The sequence below is a fragment of the Patella vulgata genome, chromosome 6 (genome assembly GCF_932274485.2).
Source record: "Patella vulgata chromosome 6, xgPatVulg1.2, whole genome shotgun sequence".
Classification (NCBI taxonomy): Eukaryota; Metazoa; Mollusca; class Gastropoda; family Patellidae; genus Patella; species Patella vulgata.
The window spans coordinates 51559738-51582141 of NC_065884.2; the positions used below are offsets into that span (position 1 = coordinate 51559738).

Genomic DNA, 22404 nt, shown 5'->3' on the forward strand with positions numbered 1-22404 from the left:
TCCTGCAAAAGGACTGGGAAGTAAATGCAAATGAATTAGAGAAATCACCTACTAAAAAGACATCACAGACATTAGGATTCCTTTTATCAGGCCTAGAATGGGGCTAGAAAAAAATGGAAAACGTCAACCTGTCTCCCCAATCACAATCCTCATTTTTATCAGATGATTGTGGCATGTTTGTAAGCTTTGTGATTATAGGCCAAGAAATGCTATGGATTTTACATTGAAGTCAATAGGGTAGAGAATTACTAGTCTTAATCCACCAGTCTCAGGCATGAGTTGTCTCTCTTGTGCGGCACGATTGCTCAGTTGAAAGCAGCTGAACGTTAATGAGGTTGGTTCCAAAAAGATATTATCAGCCTTCCAACTCACTGCCTTGAAAATCAGAATACCATTGTTGTGAATGAATAAGGTAACGTAATTCTGAGATGTACATCTCGGCTCCGACTTAAATTTCTTCTTTTCTGAAACAAGCTATTTCAAGAAGGATGGATATACAAATCATTCTGTAGTGTATAATGTATTTGTATTGGAAGTGCGGATACCGGTCGGCGGTAGCCTACCCGGTAGTATATTACTAATATTAGTATTAGTAGTGAAGGAACCAACTAACTATATTATATTGATCAGGCGTGTACGCTAGTTCTACTGACTTGAATAGCCTGTATAAAATTTTATTCATTTGTTTATAGTTCATGGACCTGGCAACGAAACCATGTCTATTATATAGGCCTATAATATTAGTATTACACAATATTAGTATTACATTACAATTACAAAATTTACATAAAATTATTTCGTGTAAGATCAATTAAAGGAGCTAAATCGCTAATATTTGATAGCTATAAATTGACACAAATGGGGCGCAACGAATATAACAATGCAGTATGAATGTATATAATATAAACTGATTTACATTCCATCGTTTGTGTTTTTACAATAATTTCTAATCAGTTATGTTCGGCGAAATACGTCAGAAGTCTCAATCGAATGGCAATCTCTAGCTTCTGGTTATTCCAGTCTACACTGATAGTATTTATTGTGTGTGCTCTCCAGATAAGAATATGATGTCACCGTTTGACATGACTTGTGGTATGAGTCTAGCCTCGTTCTTTGAGACCCTTGGTACAAATGGTGCTGAAACGCATTATGGTACACGATTCGTGTAGGGCCTACCAATGGTAAAATGTTTATTTTGTCTTAAATATTGGATATCAGAAGCCCATCTTTTCCCGCTGATCACAACATCAATGTTGATTTAAATTGACAAATAATTTGTGTTTTCACTGTTGAAGATTTTGGATGATATTGAGTTATATAGAGACTTGTGACTTAGCTACTTTAAATAAGTACTAAAATAAAGAAATTAATGGTATAGCCTACAGTCATGATATCTGCCCCTGTTCTTTACTTTAATACTTTGGATATTAAAATGCATTTTAATGTCGTAATTTGGGGTAGACAAATTCAGCTTTAATAGGTACGGTAAAAATATCTCTAGAATTTCCAGATTTAGTCACTCTATTTCAGAGCCTTAAAAAATAATGACTGAGTGATAACTGATGATGGTATTTCAGTGACTTAGATTTTTAACATGTATCAACAAAGAATTAGCCTACCTCTTTCGGGCAATTATAAATTCAGAAATTTTCTGATTCATTATAGGCCCTATTTGTACTGATATACCCGGTAAGGTATTGTTTTTTAAATTCATATGTATGTAGAAAAATATGTAAGCTGCTAAGCATACCGACCGGTATATATATATATATTAATATACAGAGCTCACAATTCTAAAATTTCTGAATTTGGCACTGTGTATAATATCGGGTCATTTTACGAATTAACTCTCCTTTCATGTCACGTCCCTTTTGAAGTGAATGTCAGAAACTGGTATAATTTAATTTATTGTTTTTTCTTCCACAGCATCATCAAATATAGGCTATAAATAAATATCCCGAAATCTATTTACTGAAATTTTGCAAAAATTTTCAAAGTGAAAGAAGAGAACAAAATCAAAGAAAAACGCTGTATCACGCAACGTATTACGGAAAAACAATCATAAATAATTAGAACAGTGTTCTTTATATCATGTATTTAATTCATTGTCGAAATTATGCAAATATTCAGGATTATAACATTATTGATAACATCCTTCATAGGGAAATATAAAATGTGAATTTAGTGATGATGATCGAGGCTAGGCCGAAAATTCAATTGCTGGTATCTCATACGTAACATGAAAGGAGAGTTATTTCATAGAATGACCTGTATGTATGTTGTGGTTCTCCACTTTTAAGATACCAGTATTGATCAACATCATATTTATTAATTAATTAATTACCTGGTACTGTTATTACTTATATCAGTTGTGCAATAAAGCACTATTATGAGGAAATATGAATAGGGAATAATAAAAGGAACTAAATCTCTATTCTTTGGCACCTAGAAATGTACACCAGTGGGTTGCAACACATAGAATAATGTAATATGAATGTATATAAACTGAATTACATTCAATCGTTTCTGTTTTTACTGTAATTTCTAATCAGTTATGTTTGGCGAATTATGCGAAGAGTGCAAATTGAATGGCAGTCTTTGACGTCTGGTTATTCCAGTCTACGTCGTAGCCTTCCATTGTGGGATATGTATCAAGTCGCTCATTAAAAATGGCTCTCACCTTAGACGAGGCCCTGCATTAGTGATTTCATAATTCTGAATGTGATTAATTTACATAGCAAACACAAGTAACAGAGTAATTACTAACAAACTTAATATCTTATGATAAGCTTACTTGTTGATTGTCAAAAATATGCTTAAGTTGTAATAAAATTTATAAGTCTAATTTATATGAATTGGTTGTTAAGACACTAATCTCCAACAGTTTTAAGGTTCAGTTAGTTACACAATTTTAAATTCATATGGACAATAATGGATAAGGATTAGTTTGATAAGAGGTAAAGATTAATGCTATAGACACTTTTAACTATCCGTGTTGAAACAAGTTTGGGAGATTACCAGTATTTTCTAAATTTATCCATGTCTGTAGTTGGTCTACACTGAACTTATACTAGAATACGATATATCAATGACAATAATTGGTAAGTAATAGACTATCACCATTTATAAAGGAAATGCATGAAATGTATTCTACAAGCATTATATTGGAATGTTTGGTTATTAGTAGAAAGAAGTAACTCAAAAAGAAGCCTGGATACAGTGTCGAGGGATATGCAAGGTACATCACGATAAACACTTTCCTCAAAATGTCACAATTCTAGAAAACTGAAAATTATTGATCACTTATAACCAATCATATATCATTTTGTAGCCTATTAATGTAATAGTTTGTGTTGGGATACATGAAATCCTAGGGATCATTAATGATCAAAAGGTCACATCAACGCTTTATGGCCTTTAAAATTGATCTTTTCCAAATTCAGTTGCTTAAGACATTTTGCATGGCCCTTTTTTCAAAAAATTGAAGAACTTTCCAAAATTCAATTTCTAATACCCACTACTATATGCTAATCTAAATTCTTTGGCAGTAGACCCATAAGTGTAGACTGTTGTGTCATCCGCAAAGAGGTCAGTTTTGGAGTATAGGTATAAAAGTAAATTATTTATTAAAATATTAAATAATATGGGTCCCATTATTGATCCTTGGGACACACCGGCCAGATACAGTGACATGATCAATTAACGTAGAAGTTGGATTTGTAAAAAACACAAGTTGGAGAAGAAATGATTTGAGTTAAATTGTAAAAATTGAGTGAATCCGTCCAATAAGAATTTTTGCTAACAGGTTGATATTTATATCACCAAAACTGATGAGTTCTCTTCCTTCATTCCATGCAGAATCCATCATTATTTTAAATTCATCTTGCCATTTAGCATTAGATACCAGATTTCTGTATCACTATATCATATGGTACAGTGACTAACAAAGACCTTTTATTTGTGCTGTGACAGCCGTCTGTAATAATTCAGTTTTCAATTAGGGCCTACAGGTATGTCATGGTTTATGGAAATCAATAAATGTTCAACATAAATATTTATTTGCAAATATAGTACTTTTACAGTTGTTAATAAAATATTTATTATAATTATAGATTTTGGAATAGATGAAATTTTATTGAGTACACAGTATCATCAACATGGCAGCTCCAGTATTTAGAAGAATATTCTCCCTTTCAAATTCCATACCAAAAAAGTTTGAAGTAAGTTTGCATTAAATTTGATCTATTCTAAACTTAAAAGTTAAAACCAGTGTATAATCATAAGAGTTTGGATACCAGAGATTGTTGTGTTAAAGACGCAAAACTACTTCAATAAAGTGTCCATGTGGCAATGTTTATAGTTAAAATTGCATCTCGGTAGAGTTCCTGAAAGTCGGCGAGTTTACTGACCTCTGTATCGGCCTAATCGCGTATGTAGCATTTCTTACAGATTTTCAGCACACAAATCTAATCAACACCTAAAATTCAAATTGACATTTATGTTTGTGGCAAACCAATATGGGTGTGTCCTTTTTCTAAACGATTATGAAGCCAATGATGAATGGTCTTTGGAAAGACCAAAGGGAATGCCAGACTTATGCGAAATAGTAACTAGATTTACAGAAGTAGAGATTTAAACATGTTAGGCTGTCTTATCCAAAAAATATACTTTAATTGACATCATTATTTCAGGTCAGTGTTCGTACAAAATCATTTTACAAACATAATTTGAATGGTATGGACAGTGCTAAGTTAGCTGACGTCAAATTAAATCCAGCTTCTCTATATACAGCTTTAGATGCCATAGATGTTAATTATTTCTGTGGTGTTCCAGATTCTTTACTTAAAGGTAATATCATGGCTATGTTATTTAAAAAACAAGTAAAATTTGCTGCCTAAATAATAGTTCGTTTAGAATTCAGCAAAATCTGAGAATATTATATTGATTAACAAGGGAGTTAAAAAATCTTAATCAAAGATAACTTTGCAGTTGTAATTGGAGATAGAATAGTCAGAAACGATGCTGCGCAGCCAAAATTTTATTTTTTGCATCACACACATACTTGCAATATAGAATGAAAAATTAACAGTATGTTACTGTATATATTTAAAAGCGTATTTCCAGTTAAAGATATATCTTGGACTGAATATTTATCCACACATAATTTGATACATTTATATTGTTTCTGCAGATTTCTGTGCCTTTGTCACTGATAATGCACCTCAAGAAAATCATGTTATAACTGCTAATGAAGGCAATGCTGTAGGTTTAGCAGCAGGCTATCACCTGGCAACTGGAAAATCAGCAATGGTGTATTTGCAGGTATATATATATATATGTATCTCTCTCTCTCTCTCTCTCTCTCGTTCATAGCGAAGCAAAAGATAGAGAAACTGACATCTTGTGTAGATGGAAGTTTGACAAGTTCCATATTCTATACCTTATTTATCCAAAAACATTGAAAAATGCATTTATTTGCACTTTTGTTAATAAAAAAGTATATAAAATACAAACTTAATCAAATTTCATTCCTGTCAAGTGGAAACATGAGGCCTATTTGAAATGGGTCTGTCTGATCTGCCTGCCCGCTACCCGAACTACCCATACATTTCATTGCCAACTGCATGTTTTATCTGCGATCCATATAGTTTTTATTTAACGCCCATATATTTTATTTGCCACTCGTATTTAAAATGCATGCCTTTCTCACATTTCTCAGTGTTAGATCCTATACTTGAGTCTTGAGGGCATTACCAAGCCTCTGCTCCCACTGTATTTTGACATTATCACATTTAACATTTAAAAGAATGTCAACTTCTCTTCAGAATTCAGGTCTTGGTAATATGGTAAACCCACTGATGTCACTAGCTGCCCCAAAAGTTTATAGTATACCAATGTTATTACTAGTTGGCTGGCGAGGTGAACCAGGTGTGAAGGATGAACCACAACATGTCACTCAAGGATTAATAACAAATGATATGTTAGGTATTCAATTTAGAATTTAACATAATAAGCACATTTTCCAATAAGCATGGCATGTATTAGAGATGGTGGGTTTGGTGGTTACCAGATTAGATCTACTATACACCCAATCCTTATTGAATAAACTTTATTAAAGCCAGATTGTAAACATCACAAAATTTTACCAATTGTACTGTTGTTATTATGTATAGTACCTCAGCAAATGTATCCAAGAATGGCAAGTACATAGCAGATAGCAGAATTATTAATAGTCTATTTGTCTAAAACACAAAGATGGTGGTGTGAAATAATTTCATGAATTAAATAACCTTTACTAAAGGAAGAATAACCAAAGTTAGATTTGATCAACTTAAATAATAGGCCCTAATGATGTTTATTAACATTATAAAAAATTGTTATATTAACAGAATCAATGAGAATACCATATGAAGAATTGCCTTCTGATGAAACACAACTAATGGATGTAAGTAGTTTTATATATCATACAATAAGACCATATTATACATATAGTACACTAACTGAGGAGAGAGTTTGTTTTCAATTGAGATTTAGGACTGGCTCTTCTATTTTTATATGCCCACATTTTCATGTGGACGTATATTGTCGTCACCCCTGTCCGTCCGTCCACAATTGTTTGTGAACTGTCTACAGGTCACAATTTTTATCCGATTTCAATGAAAGTTGAAATATAGGTTTATCACCCTAAGATCTCGGTTCCTTTCGATATTGGCATGTATCGGACTGTAACTTCATGGATTATGGCCCCTGATTGTACGAAAAATCATGTTTTTAGCTTGTGAACACTGTAGAGGTCACAATTTTTATCCGATTTGGTTTAAACTTGAAATGTATGCTTATAACCCGAAGATCTCGGTTCCTTTCGATATTCACGCATATCGGAATGTTACTTCCTGAATTATGTCCCCTTATTGTACGAAATATCGCGTTTTTAGCTTGTGGACCCTATAGAGGTCATAATTTTTATCTGATTTAAAAAAAAACGTATTATTATATCACCGTTACACCCTAAGGACGGCCGAGTTCGAATTTCGTGAAAATCAGCCCAAAACTGATAGACAAAATGGACGCCGTTCGTTCTCAAATAGCGTAAAAATATGGTATATCAAGGTTGTGGACCCTATAGAGGTCTCAATTTTTATCCAGTTTTGTTGAAACTTGAAATATAAGTTTATAACACAAAGATCTCGGTTCCTTTCGATATTTGCGCATATCGAATTGTAATTTCCTAGTAATGGCCCTTGATTGTAGGAAGAATCACTTTCTTTTTAGCTTGTTCTCTATCCATCTCTCGAAAATGTGGGTGTATCCTGCCTGGCAGCCGCTGGTTTATAGCTTTTGTAACCCAACAAGGACAAAGTAGAGAGGTTATTTTTCCATTGAGAATTAGGATGGCCTATCCATGTTTTATAGTTTTGTGTGCAAGTTAATCTGCAACCATTTGGCCACTTGTATTCTTTGTTTTCAAAGATTTAGTTAAATGCTTTTGAAGGATTTATTTATATAAAATTCTTTATGAGATAATAAGACAATTTAATATCTGGTCTCTTTCACCAAATGTTTCATAAAACAGGAATGAAGGACTCAAATTAATAGCAGTTAGAAAAATCACAAGACTCTGCTTATTGGAAGTTTAAACAATGCATATCTGCTGACAGTATAACCCATTTTAAGCAAATTGTCATATCAGTATTATTGTGGTTTATTTCCACTTTCGAGGAAAATATGGTTTTTACCAATACTTAAAATAAAGACAATTTTTCATATTACAGCTTGATGTAAATTATTTGTAAACAATAAAGTGGGGGACCCCTCGGGACTACATCTTATCGTTAATACCATCCGGTGCGAATGTTCTTAAAGTGTGAATTCATTGGCTTTCCTTACGGCATCGTTTTTGCCGTTATCTGGGTCAGTCTTAAAAAGCTCTATAATTTTAATCATAACATTTCTACTCGTATGTCTATCTAAGTTGAAGTGTAGTGCGACCGGCTTTGGCCTGTTGTGTATAATAGCTGCATAGTGTTCCTTTATTCGTTTTGAAAAGACACGTTGGCTTTCTCCTACGTACGTATTGTTTTTTGGAGGAGCATATTAATAGGTAGACTATATTTCTACTTAAACAATTATAGCCCGTGCGGCAGGAATATTTCTTGCCAGTTTTACCACTAATAAAGTAGATATTTTGGTCTAATTTGTAGCAGATATCACAGTCTTTCTTGATACATTTTTCGAATAGATTTTAAAACGTGACTCCGCTGGTTTGCGGGTCCCGTGGTGGATGGATGAATCTTGCTTTCATCAGCGTATCCTTCAAATTAGGATTACTCCTAAATGCTGTGATTGGTTTGATGTTTGAGATGGAACGGCACATGTCCGATACGGTTAATAGATGCCATTTCTCTTTTATGAGCATGCTAACTTGAACAGCAGTTGGATTATAATCCGTGATAAAAACGAGCAACTTTTGTTTTTTCAAAATGGTAGCCGTAGTCGGGCTTAACAGGTCTTTTCTGGCTAGAGAATTTTCCGCGTTCTTATTTTCCGACACTACTTTGTGTGGGTAGCCTCTTTTATGATAAAAATTGAGAAGATCTTGGATATGGCTTTCATAGTCTATTTCTAAGCGACATACTGTTGTATGTAGTAAAGCCGGAGTTAATTCTCAGCCTAAACTGTCTCGTTATCATTTGTTTATTCAGGCATGCCTGGTGGTAGTCTATTTGAATACCCAGGCGGCTAATTTTGCTGCTCAAGTTTCGGAGTGTTTTGTACTCCGGTATAACTGCTAAGGGCAGAACAAGCGCTTTCTGATTGGCAGACTTTGCTCCGGTTTGATTTTTGGAGCTGAAGTCTACCCTGAATCTTTTTGGTACGGAGTGAACTTCCCCTATTGTGATGTTAGACTCGGGATCCAGGATCTCGTTTAAAATCACTGATTTTAAAAAATTCATAGCTTGGAACAGGTTGCTCCGCAGTTGGGTTGAAGTAAAAAATCTGTAAATAGGCGAACAGCCTTCCCAGATTTCTCTCAGCTACTAGTTTCGTTCTTATTCGAACTCTTCAGGCTTAAATGAGAATGTGCGGTGGCCCTCATTATATAGTGTCGGTGGGCACCGGAGCACATGTGATGTCACAGATGGACCGGAGTCGATCTTTGGCACCGGAGTCGATTATTCCGAAAAGTGTGCAAAGATATTCGGCTAAGAATTTGCCGTCATGATTATGCTTATTTGCATTGACTCAAGGCTCCTAACCCTTTTGATCTCTAAGTTTAAGGTTTCGTAAACTAATGAGGGCTTAAAAATAACTCTATTAGGTTATGGGCGTGTATGCACTAATTTTTTATTAGCTTATGCCGTAGGGGTACCACGGCTAAATTAATTGGGAACTCGTCCTTGTTTTTCATATTCGGCCTTGATTTAGGCTAAGGATTATGCTACTATTTCGCATTATACTTTGAAAAGTGGCTCTAAGAAAATATTTCTTGAATTCAACAAGGAGCTCACGAGGTTGTTTGGTTTTTTTTTCTTACAGATATTAGAAAGATCAAGAAAACACATGCAAGATAAAAAATCACCATTTTGTTTACTTGTAAGAAGTAAAACATTTACACCATACAAATTGACACAAAATAAAATAAAGTAAGTAAATGCTGTTTTTGAAGTTTGTTGAAGTGAATTCTCCATTACTCTTTGTTAGGCTGAAATTCCTGTCATAGCATCTGATCATGACTTTTATGTCACTGGAAAAAAAATTTCAACTAAATTGGCATGATTGTTAAAGTTTATGTCATTATGTCTGTTGTCTGATTATATTTTTCTAAATCGCTCGAAGAATTTAGTATGTTGCCAGAGATGTGGTCATCCATATTTGTCCATTGGGACAGGGGCATCTTTGAGTGACAAAGTTAGCTACTTGTGATCGTGAAAAGAGTTTTCCTTGTGAATTTCGTTGAAATCATCTTTAGATGATAAAGTTCATTAAACTGAATGAGCTGAACCACTTATTGTTATGTTTTTGTATGTCAGCCAAATTTGGTAGGTATGTCGACTGGTGATTGTCGAGTTTAGTTCAAATAAAGTTACCTTGCATCCAATGGAATGGGTGTGGGGCACCATTTGACTAATTTTTTTTTAATACATGACACAATTATATGGAATACAAGTTACTTAAAGAGTTTAATTTTTTTTTACCAAAATTCGATCCGAAGGCCAGGTGCTGCTGTGTTGCGTCATATGAGAATTATTCTTTTTGTTTTATGTCGTATGTTTGTTTCAAGAGGCTTTAATGAATTGCAGACGACATGACGTCATTTTTACCATTATGATGATTGAAGCCAGTGACGCCATTTTGGTTATCCCAAAACATTAAAATTAGTTGATTGAGTAGAGTAATATAAACCTTCTTTTTTAAAGAACCTCCCCCCCCCGAGAATAACATAATACCAAATTATCCCAGTGTGAAAGGCAACACAAATATAAATATGAATAATAAGTTATTAAGTTATAACAAATTATGTACTAACTATCTATAAAGAGAGAGGTAGTATTGGCCTAACCTGTTCCTCAATCCTTTTCTGAGAATAAAATATTGTTTATAAAAAAAGTCTTTAAAGTTATAGAATTAATAATACAATCTCAAACAGAGTAGCTTATATACAGCAGATTGTATATATTTATGAATATACAGTTATAATAAAACAAGTAATTTCTATTAAGTTATAGAATAGAAAAAGCCTGTATTTCGAGACTGAATTTTTGAAAAGTATATATCTCATTGACTCAGAATCTTTTATAAATTGATAAAAGACCAGCTGACATTAATCATGCCAATTTTGGAGGTTATGTACACAATAAGAGGCTGTGGAAATCCTGAAAAAAAATTGAATATTTCATTTGTTCCACAGTTTGCCACCTTGTGGTACAAACAGTGTGAATTAAATGCACATTGAGTGTGATGCTAAATTCATCATCTGTCTCAGAAGCCTTATTTCAAATTTTTATTATTTCTCAGAGAGTTTTTGACCTAGAGAGGTATAAATTCGGATTTGTTAGCTTAAGGCCATATGCTATAATATATTTTTTTTATAATTTTTATACTCCCACATTTTCATGTGGAAGTATATAGTCGTCGACCCTACACTATACAGCAATACAGGTCACAATTTTTATCCAATTTTGACGAAACTTGAAATATAGGTCTATCTCCCAAAGATCTCGGTTCCTTTGGATATTGGCATGTATCGGACCATAACTTCATGGATTATGGCCCTTGATTGTACGAAAAATCATGGTTTTAGCTTGTAGACACTTTAGAGGTCCCAATTTTGATCCGATTTTGATGAAACTTGAAATGCATGTTTATAACCCAAAGATCTTGGTTCCTATCGATATTCGCGCATATCGCATTGTAACTTCCTGAATTATGGCCCCTGATTGTACGAAAAAATCGCTTGTGGTCCCTCTAAAGGTCACAATTTTTATCCAATTTAAAAAAACATTTTAGTATATCACCAAATTAGACCAAAATTGCCGGACAAAAAGGCCGCCCCTTGTACGCAAATAGTGTAAAAATGAGGTCAGAATTTTCATTCTAAGGATACCAAGCACAGAAATTACATTTAATGTACTGTTATTTTTTTATCATTTTTATACGCCCACATTGAAATGTGGACGTATATTGCCGTCGCCCCCGTCCGTCCTTCCGTCCATCGTCCACAATTTCTTGTGAACGCTCTAACGCCAACAGTTATCATCCGATCTTTCTGAAATTTACATGCATTATTTAAATTAGTGAAACGAGGAAGCCTATTGAATTTCAGCAATTTCCATTTATTACCTCTAGAGTTATGGCCCTTGTTTCACTTTATTGAACCTTGTGAACGCTCTAACGCCAAAAGTTATCATCCGATCTTTCTGAAATTTATATGCATAATTTAGGTTACGGAAACGAAGAAGCCTATTGAATTTCGGCAATTTCCCTTTATTACGTCTAGAGTTATGGCCCTTGTTTCACTTTATTGATCCTTGTGAACGCTCTCACGTCAAAAGTTATCATCCAATCTTTCTGAAATTTATATGCATTATTTAGATTGCTGTAACGAAGAAGCCTATTGAATTTCAGCAATTTCCATTTATTACCTCTAGAGTTATGGCCCTTGTTTCACTTTATTAAACCTTGTGAACGCTCTAACGCCAAAAGTTATCATCCGATCTTTCTGAAATTTATATGCATTATTTAGGTTACGGAAACGAAGAAGCCTATTGAATTTCGGCAATTTCCCTTTATTACGTCTAGAGTTATGGCCCTTGTTTCACTTTATTGATCCTTGTGAACGCTCTAACGTCAAAAGTTATCATCCAATCTTTCTGAAATTTATATGCATTATTTAGATTGCTGTAACGAAGAAGCCTATTGAATTTCAGCAATTCCCGTTTATTACGTCTAGAGTTATGGTCCTTGTTTCACTTTATTGATCCTTGTGAACGCTCTCACGTCAAAAGTTATCATCCTATCTTTCTGAAATTTATATGCATTATTTAGGTTACTGAAACGAAAAAGCGTATTGAATTTCAGCAATTTCCGTTTATTACGTCTAGAGTTTTGGCCCTTGTTTCACTTTATTGATCCTTGTAAACGCTTCAACGCCAAAAGTTATCATCCGATCTTTCTGAAATTTATATGCATTATTTAGATTGCTGAAACGAAGAAGCCTATTGAATTTCAGCAATTCCCGTTTATTACGTCTAGAGTTATGGTCCTTGTTTCACTTTATTGAGTTATGGTGATTGTGAACGTTTGAATGACAAATGTGATCTGTATGAAATTTATATGCATAAATTTATAAAACGAAAAAGCCTGTCAAATATCAATAATTTCTGTAGATTACTTCCAGAGTTAAGACCCTTGCTTCAGTTTGTAGAACCTTGTAAACCCTCAAACGACAAAATTTATAATCTGATCTGTAAGGAACTGTCTTATAAAGGCTCCCAATTACCTACAAAGGAATAAATATGCGATAACCCTTGACGACCGCTCGGACGATTTAGCTGCTGTGGGCATATTTTTGTTGCCTGGCAACCTATCTTTGATTTAAAATATCCAATTTTGATGAAAAATAGCTTGAAATGGACCCAATCAAATCTCCAAATTTTAGCGTTTTTAAATTTCAATAGTGTTTTGCAGAAATATCAATCAGGTTACATTTTGACATTTTAAGCTTAATGGAATTTTTTCAAAATTTATAAGAATTATTCTATAGGGACTAAGTACGAACCCTACTCAAATTCAGAAGTTTACAATCGTAAATTCTTACAGTTGTCATAGAAAGAAATCTAACCCCAAGAACAAAACTTGCTTTATTAGAAACAGATTTTTTCCTTATCTGTCTGCCCATGTATAAGTTATATTTTTAATATGGTTCACCATATCTTGGTATCTGTTTGGGCATATTCCTGATCAGTCATTTGCCGACGGCTGATCCTTGTAGAACATGCCGGTCTATCAGCATCCCTGGTTATAACCTATATTTGTAAAAATACACTTGTTATTATAGATTACCATTAACTAGAGAATATGCGTTACAGAGAGTGGTAGATTTATTAAGTGAAAGTGATATTATTGTTAGTACTACTGGTATGTTATCTCGAGAATTGTTTGAATACAGGTTAGTAATTATTCATTTTTAAAAAACAAAAAAATATTCTTGGCTGTTCTTCTCAAAAGCTCCTTGCTAACTCTATGGTATATATAAAGATCCCGGAAGAAATAAAAATCAATTTGGCTTATCCTATAATACAGTCATGAATCAAGAAAAAAATGTATCTTCAATTGCTCAATGTTTTTGGAATTTGAAGTTTTGAGTTTTAAGAAGACACAACACTTACACTATGGTATAAAGATCCTGGAAAAAATAAAAATCAATTAATAGGCTTGCCCTTGAATTGGAAAATATATAGAATGAATGATATTTTTGGAAGTATTATCCTTGGTCAATAAGTGAGAATTTATATTCTAATGAATATTTTTGTATTTAAACTGCAGGTGGTCATTGCCTGACTGCTTCTGAAATCCAAACTATGTTCATTAATGATTGTCATGCACCATGAAAGGTGTGCCTATGCCTTTTTCCACTTCACATTTTTTTTTTTGCAAATTGATGTAGCTCACAATTTTTATTGTACTTTTATATTTCATGAATTATTTTGAAACTGTTAAAATTGTTTATGTTATTTAGAAATTGTCATTTGTTAATGTTCTTTATTTTACAGGGTAAATACGGGTAAAGGTCATGAAAGAGAATTTTTAACAGTAGGTTCTATGGGTCATGCATCATCTATAGCGCTTGGAATAGCTTTACAAAAACCTGAGAGACAGGTACATATAGAATTTTACAACAAATCAAATACAGTAGACTATACATACCCTATAAGCCTTTCTTATAATAAATATAATATACTATAATTATAAAAATTGTATTGACACGTCATGCTTGGTTGATTTGAATGCTTTTGCTCTTCTCACTTCTGTTTGAAGCTCTTTAGCTTAACTTAAAGCTCATTTAATTCCTGGGGGGTTGGGTGGCAGAATGGTCATTACGTGCGTGTTGTATCATATGGTCTGTCATTGAGTCAGCTAGTGTTGTTTCAATTCCCCAGTTGTACGTGACAAGGAGTAGGGTCACCTGTCCAATCTCGTGGGTTTTCTCCGGGTCCTATGGTTTCCTCCCACTGCTAAAGACCCCTACACGCAAGCGAATTATTGAAATAAAATTGAAGCATGTGTTAGTCCCAAAATGACCTAGTTTGTATCAAGTGGTCATTAAACCCCATTTCTCCCTCTCTCATTTATTTCCTTACTCAACTGTTCCTACCGTTTTACATTAATTGTATTTATAAGCCATCTTTTATTATCTTATTTGAATATTTAACTGGATATAATGGTTCAGTGTTTACCTTTCCATGGAGTTATGTTAGCCAGTTGACAAAAATAATTAAAAGAGAAATAACATGAAACTAGTGTCTCAGTAGAACTTTTAGATATCTAAAATCAGTAAAGCTCTATTATTTAATTAGTAAGCAATTACACGAGAATTATATGTTATATTGGGATTATTGGTCCATATAACTGCAATAAAAATAATTGGGTCTCCTGAAGTACTGAATGTAGGGTTGATGTGTCAAAAAACACAACAATGCATGAATTTAAATTCTATATTTTAAGACTGTCAAAATGTAGAGTTTAATGTGTCAAAAACTAAAATATATTTATAGATTTAATTTTTAATCCAAATATTGTCTGTAATCATATATGCACTCATCTTAAAAAGTTGCACCGATATTAAGATTTGAAGAAAAAAGTGATTGAAAATTCTTCCATAGCGACCAAAACGGACTAATTATTTACATTTCTGATTAGATTTCGTGTTTGAATGCAGGGGGAATAAAAATATGTTAAAAAATGACAAAAGTTTTTGCTTTTGTTTCATTTAACTCAAATGGGGTACCTGCAACATGTTACCTATATTAAATGTGTTATATTAGTTTTCAATTTCAATTAGTGATGTTATCGACATGCATACATGAGTTTATTTTACCAATACTCCCCCCCCCCCAATACAACATATACAATAATAAATTTAGTAATAATTGAATGTTATTTTACAGATTGTATGTTTAGATGGTGATGGTGCTGCTTTGATGCATCTAGGTTCCATGGCAACTGTAGGACAAAGTAATTCTACTAACTTTAAACATATACTCTTCAATAATGGTGCTCATGATTCTGTTGGAGGTCAACCAACAGAAGCAAGAAATTTTGACTCATTCTCATTTTCTAAAATAGCTATTGGTTCAGGTTATAAGAAGGTTAGTAAATATGTAAAACTGTCTGTATTAATTGGGTTTTAGGGACATGAAACTATTGATTTCATTGAATATTTCTTACATTTTAGTTCCCTTAAAAAAAAATTGAATTCAATCGGTTGAGAATTAGAAAAAAGCAATTTGAAAAGGGGGCTATTTTGTGTGCAGTTAATGCTGCAAAAAATAACCCCACTGCGTGTAAAGCATGTTCAATAAGCAAAAACTACTTTGATTCTGTTGGAACTATTTAGAATTCCCTTCTTCAGAAAGGGGGTTGGGTGGCGGAACTGTTTAACGTGTGGGTGTTATATCATAAGATCTGTCATTGAGTCAATTCCCAAGTTGTACGCGACAAGGACCCATTTATCTCTGTCTTCTTCAGTGGCTCATTCTCTATTTGTTCGATCCCTGCATTGGCCGAGAAAGTTCATCTGACATGGTTTCCCTTTTCAGTGTTGCAGGACAGAGGGTCTGACATGGACAGCTGTCTAGTCGTTTGGATGTTATGAAAAACAGAGGTCCTGTGTATACATTGACATCCACGTAAAAGATCCCTTGGCAGTTGGAATTCAATAAGAGTAGGTCATAGTACCGCTGCCCGGGCAAAATTTGCCTCATATGCCCATCTTCATTAGCCCAGTCATTTCATTTATTCTCTGTTGTTATTGGTCAGACGAACAACTATTCTCCAGTCAATATGCTCATTTAATGTTCAGTACATGTGACAAATCACAATTACTTTTATTTTGGCAAGAAAACTTAGCTATTCTTTCTTGTCGGATTTGCCGAGTAGCTGTATGATATTAATTAATACATGACAATTTTTTTCTAAGCAATGATCAATCATTTCAGACCTATGTAGCAACCACAGAAGAAGAATTAAAACATGGCATGAAAGAACTTATGATGGCAGATGGACCAGTTTTATTAGAAATCAGAACCTCTACTGGATCTCGTTCAAATTTAGGTCGACCCACAAGGACTACTATTGAAAACAAGGAGGATTTTATGGATTTCATTTCCCAATATTAGGAACCATCTGATCAAGATATGACTGTAACGAATTCCAGAGATGGTCAAGATAGATAAGATGGTTTTGACAGACCACTAATTTAACTTTTATCAGTAGGTAGTGTTCACACAAATAATCATTGTAAATAGTCAGAGTCGATGATTGATAATTGAAGTAGTGATTGTTGACTATTTGTAATCAAAGTAGGCAAAGAAATTTGGCACTAATTTAAATATTTCATCTGGACTTGTATTGCATTCCCATTATTATGACGCACTTGAACATTTTGTTACCAGGTTTTAAATTAAGGGTTGATTAAATTTGAATCGGTGTGATTTACATTAGTGCATTAATGACAATGTATCCATGAACTGAGTTTATGTGACTGGAATTCAAAAACAAAATGGTGGATGGACTGTTATTGTCTATACTGTACATTTTGTTACATATATTAGGCTACTCGTGTGATCTCAGAAGCAATCTTTATAATGATACACCATTTCAATATTGTAGCAAACAAACACACAGTCTAGAGAAAAAAAACAACTATTTATAATTGATTGTTCGTGTGAATACTATCGGTATTGTTATCTTGCAAATTGATTCAAATATTTCTCTAGCTATTCTACGTTCTTTACGTCTCAGTTGGTTAACCGAAAACAGACTTGCATAGCCTACGTGCAAATCACTTTTTCAATATGTACGGAAATCCCATGTTGTGTTCGGCCAGTTTGAATCAGTGGCATGTGCTACGCTTTACAGTTGGTGGAGGTCATATCAGTTGGAACAGAGAAGTTAACCCTCATTCAATGGCAGAAATAGTTCAGACAAATTTCTATCCCCTTTGTATCAGGCGAACCATGCATAATTGGGTTAAAATTATATTGATAAAATGCGGAATGTGGGTGCACTAAAGTACTCTTGCTATAATATATATTTTACTTAAAAGCTTGATGTGTCATTTGCATTTTCGCTAAAATATTAAATTTCTAACAGCTAAATACACTCTAAATATATAAGCCTACTCAGATTGATTATTTAACATTTAAATAAGACAACAGAATCAAACTACCAACGCTAGATAATCTCCCGACTTGGATTCAATCGGATTTAAACTAGGCCCATCAGGTTTCACCGCTATGTTTCTCTTGTTACACTCAAGCAGCAAAGATTCCTATATTGCTTAATGACACATCATGCTTTTAATACTACCATTACTTATTATGTAACAATTGATATCTTTAATGTCAGAGATACAATTCTTCAAAACTTTGGCACTGAACATAATATATATATAATAATCTTAGATCTGGTTCAAATTGTGGGATTTTCATTGGTTGTTTTTTGCTCATTTTTTGAGTGGCAATATTAGAATACTTTCATGTAAATTTTTATTTATTTATGATGGTTTTTTTTATATGCCTGTTGTTGACATCTTGTTAAGTTTAGTTGGAATTTAATGTTTAATTTTTGAACAATTATTATTAATACAGTATGACTGATGATATTTTATGTATATTTTATTTTATCACCCAATAATACATTCTACAGTATATATCGCTTGTGTGATATATTTCATAATCTACTGCGATGATATCGCTTAACATGAATTTGATTAGTCAGTTGAAAAGGAACTACTTTTTTTTATTTTCAAAGAACAGTTCATTTCTTATTAAAAGTAACTTGTTATTTATTAAAAATGAACTATTGTTATTCAATTGACCTTGATGGAAACACTGGGTCAATATAAAGGACTTTGCAATGGTTGAATTGCTGTCAAAAAATGATGTATCACTACGCTGTAATGTTCAGTAAAAGTGAAATCTACAGCAAAGAATTATATTTATCTATTTGTGCATGTAAGAAGGGATTGGGTGATAAATAAAATCTCCTACTCGTCTTTAATGCCTCGTTTATTTTACTTTATCAACTTGTGTTGATATTTTTTGATATCAAAAAAGACTGGTAGGAGATTCTTTATGTATTGGTGATTGGAAATCGAAAGTTACTATTCTATTAACCTTAGTTGTATCATCATAAAATCGAGATGTCTCAGAAATGGTTTGAGGTAATCTTCATAACATTGAAGCTCATGAGCAATTCTTTGTTCTAATAACAAAAATGATTAACATTGTTTATGACAATAAATACATATCGTTTATCTTATTATAAATAGACAAGCAGAATACCCACCTTTGCCTGGGGGCCCAAATTCGATGGCCTAAAACATTCACAGGGTCATGCTGGTTAATTTGATACCATATGTGGGGAAGGATTGCAGCAACGAAGCATGATGGGCAATCTTATTAAAATACAGATTTATATTTCATTTCATTTTTTTACACTTTCAATGGCCTCCACCACATGAAGATCTGACCAATTGTAGTCGGAGGTCATATGAGAGGCTTTTGACCCTATGACATCACACATTTGATTAACCAATCAGTGCTGATGTTTCTAGTGGGATACCCAGTTTCGTGCACTTGCACACCAAGAACTGGTTGCAACAGACCGTTACATTGGCTAATCCCTCACATCAACCAGAACACAGGTTATATAACAACTCTTCCAGATCCTGGTGTAGTAAAACGAAATTTTAAACCATAAAAAAAGAAACGAAATAGGATCTGTGTTTTAATTAGATTGCATGATGGGCATACACACATACAGACATCTTGATTTTATTTATATAGATAGACTAACACGATACCCGGTTTCTTCCAGGGCCCAAATTCACTGGGTCATGCTTGTTAATTTGATAACACATATTGTTTGGCATTTGTTAAATAAGGCACAATAAGAAATGTTGGCTTTGGGTTCATGCAGGAAATATATGCGGTCATTAACATTGATATTACACATTCACAGTTCCGTGCCATATTTGAAATCTGGGGCCTGTACATGTGCTTCAATTAGCCAGAACTAATTCACTACCTGTTTTCTGTTTTTGACAGATTAACATACCTGTCTTTAACAGATTAACAATCATTTGACTTCTTTTGTGGGGGGTGGGGGAAACAATATAAGATTTTTTCATGCATTCAATACTATCTAGTCGACAGAACCATGCACTCTTTCAGTTATACAATTTAATATGAATTGTACCGGTTATTTTAAAGAACTGTGATTTTATTTTAAATGGTTATTTATATATAGTATGTCCTATACATCTATTTTCATCAATTATGTTATCTGTAACTTTGTCAAATATTTTTAAAAAATGTTCATTTTGAAGTATATTTAATGTATGAAATTTTATATTTTATGATGTATTTACATAGGTTTGTTTATACATGAATATGAAATTAAATTATTATCAATTTTTATATGCAATGTTGTGCCTATATAGTGTATGTTCTTAATTAAACACCCCTGTCCATCGTCAATGATTGCCAATTACTGAGAAATTCTTTTGGAACCTTGGTGGACCAATGTTACATAAGCCAAAGGACTTAAAATTTATATCATTCTATTGATGTTCAATGATTTCTAATCTTTACTTCAGATTCTAATTGAATTCATGTTTTTATACAGTGTTTATAATACGAACAAGACTACTGATTGATATTCAATGATTTCTAATAATTAATTTACTAAGCAAAAAGCAAATACCGGTATTGAATTTTAAGACATATTTACATAACATTTATTTTGCTTTGTTTCTACCAACATTGAGGCCATAACTAACCTACATTTTTTTTTTTTAAATTAAAATCACTATTTTCAGTCACACTTTTCAGTCCATGTTTGTGTTTATTTTAAATAATGAACTGGATTAGTGGCCTTTTGAAATAATGTACACTTGTTTCAGCTTTTAATAATGTACTGTAAGCTTTAAAAACTTCATTTAACATAATCTATTTTATAATAAACCAATATACTGTCTAAATATTTTGTCAGGGTTGATATTTATAGGGATATGAGCTTGTCTGTTGTCATCATTTCCTTGTGACCACTCTAGTACTACATACTAGCTATATGTATTGTTTCCATTATTGTGCTGAAGAAGCTTATTTAGTTATTGCCCATGGTAACTTTGTAGAAACTTTAAGGGAAAAATGTAACATCTACTGGGAAATTTATATGCATTGTTTGAATTAGTGAGTATGACCGGTATATTTCCTTCATATTTAACCTCTTTGGTAGAGAGTGTCAAACATTTTTGATATGAACTTTTTTCCACATACAGGTCTCTTGATTCACCATTTTTATATGCCCACATTGATATGTGGTCGTATATTGTCGTTGCCCCCTTCAGTCCGATTGTGGACACTCTAGAGGCTAAAGTTAATATCCGATTGACTTTAAATTTATATACACAGTGTTTAAGGTCATGAGACAAAGAAGCTATTGATTTTCATTGATTTCTGATAATTACTGCCAGAGTTATGGCCCTTGATCACTTTGAAACATCTGGTGGACGCTCTAGGCACTGCCAGAGTTATGGCCCTTGATCACTTTGAAAAATCTTGTGAACGCTATAGAGGCTAAAGTTAATATCCGATTTATACAGTGTTTAAGGTCATGAGACGAAGAATCCTATTAATTTACAATGATTTCCGATGATTATGGTAGTTGATATTAAATATTTTGTATGCTAAATGTTAGAATAGGGCAGAACTAGAAGCCAAATGGGTTGGTACTCGTAATCAGATTTTTGTGTGTTCAGTGTTGTAAATGTTTTCATTTCTGACATAAGAAAAAAATATGAGACAACCCATGTTGACTTAGCTGCTGTTGTGGGTGTACGTTTTGCTGCCTGGCAATCAATTTTTAATTTAAATCATGAAATGGTGATCATGTTTCAATCCATTTAAATCTCACCATCCACTGGTGTAGAGAGTTGATTATAGGCTTGTCATGTGAATAAATGTCTAAAATAAAATGGGGATTGACGTCCTATAACATTTGAAGCCAAAAAAAAGACCGGCAAAGGTAGATTTAGCTCTTACATAATGCATCTTTAAATTCATGACACTTCTCGGATAACAACTTTTTTTTTTTTAATATTCTGAGGAATCCAACGTGTTGCAATGGCTGATACAAAGTGTGATTGGCCATTTCATTTTTTTTTTCTACAGTTAGTTTAAAGAATCTATAGAGTGCTCCATCATTTTTTAGGTGATTTTCAAATATTGTGTGACTTTACTTCTTGATTTAAAAGGGGATGAAAGAATTGCTATAGTATAAATAGACAAATCAAGATAAGGGGAAGTAATTCCTAACTGACAATCATAATGTCGTCAGCGATTTGATATCAAAATGGTGTGCTACTATACAACAAAAAAAATATATGAAATTGTACAAATTAATATGAGGTTCATACTTCCTTTACCAAATGTTAACCAGCGGCTGCCAGGCAGGATACGCCCACATTTTGCAACAGATGGATACAGAACAAGCTAATAACAAACGCGATTTTTGTACAATCAGGGGAAAAAATCCAGAAAGTTATGGCCTGAAATGTGCAAGTATCAAAATGGACGGAGATCTTTGGGATATAAAGATATGTTATAAGTTTCATCA

At 33.2% G+C, this 22404-nt stretch overlaps 1 protein-coding gene across 2 annotated transcripts; it reads left to right on the forward strand.

Moving 5' to 3' along the window:
* The first annotated feature begins 285 nt into the window (after positions 1-285).
* LOC126824792 (phosphonopyruvate decarboxylase) lies at positions 286-20767 on the forward strand. Of its 2 annotated transcripts, XM_050554181.1 has the most exons (12): positions 303-412; positions 3185-3238; positions 4113-4220; positions 4692-4848; positions 5192-5322; positions 5826-5985; positions 6390-6445; positions 9538-9644; positions 13559-13669; positions 14274-14379; positions 15669-15869; positions 16719-20767. In XM_050554181.1, exons 3-12 carry the CDS (start codon positions 4158-4160, stop codon positions 16896-16898), a joined length of 1272 nt encoding a protein of 423 aa, XP_050410138.1. In that variant the 5' UTR covers positions 303-412; positions 3185-3238; positions 4113-4157; the 3' UTR covers positions 16899-20767. The 2 variants fall into 2 exon arrangements, with proteins under 2 accessions (XP_050410137.1, XP_050410138.1); XM_050554180.2 differs by lacking the exon at positions 3185-3238 and having other exon boundaries at positions 286-412.
* The last annotated feature ends 1637 nt before the right edge of the window (positions 20768-22404 follow it).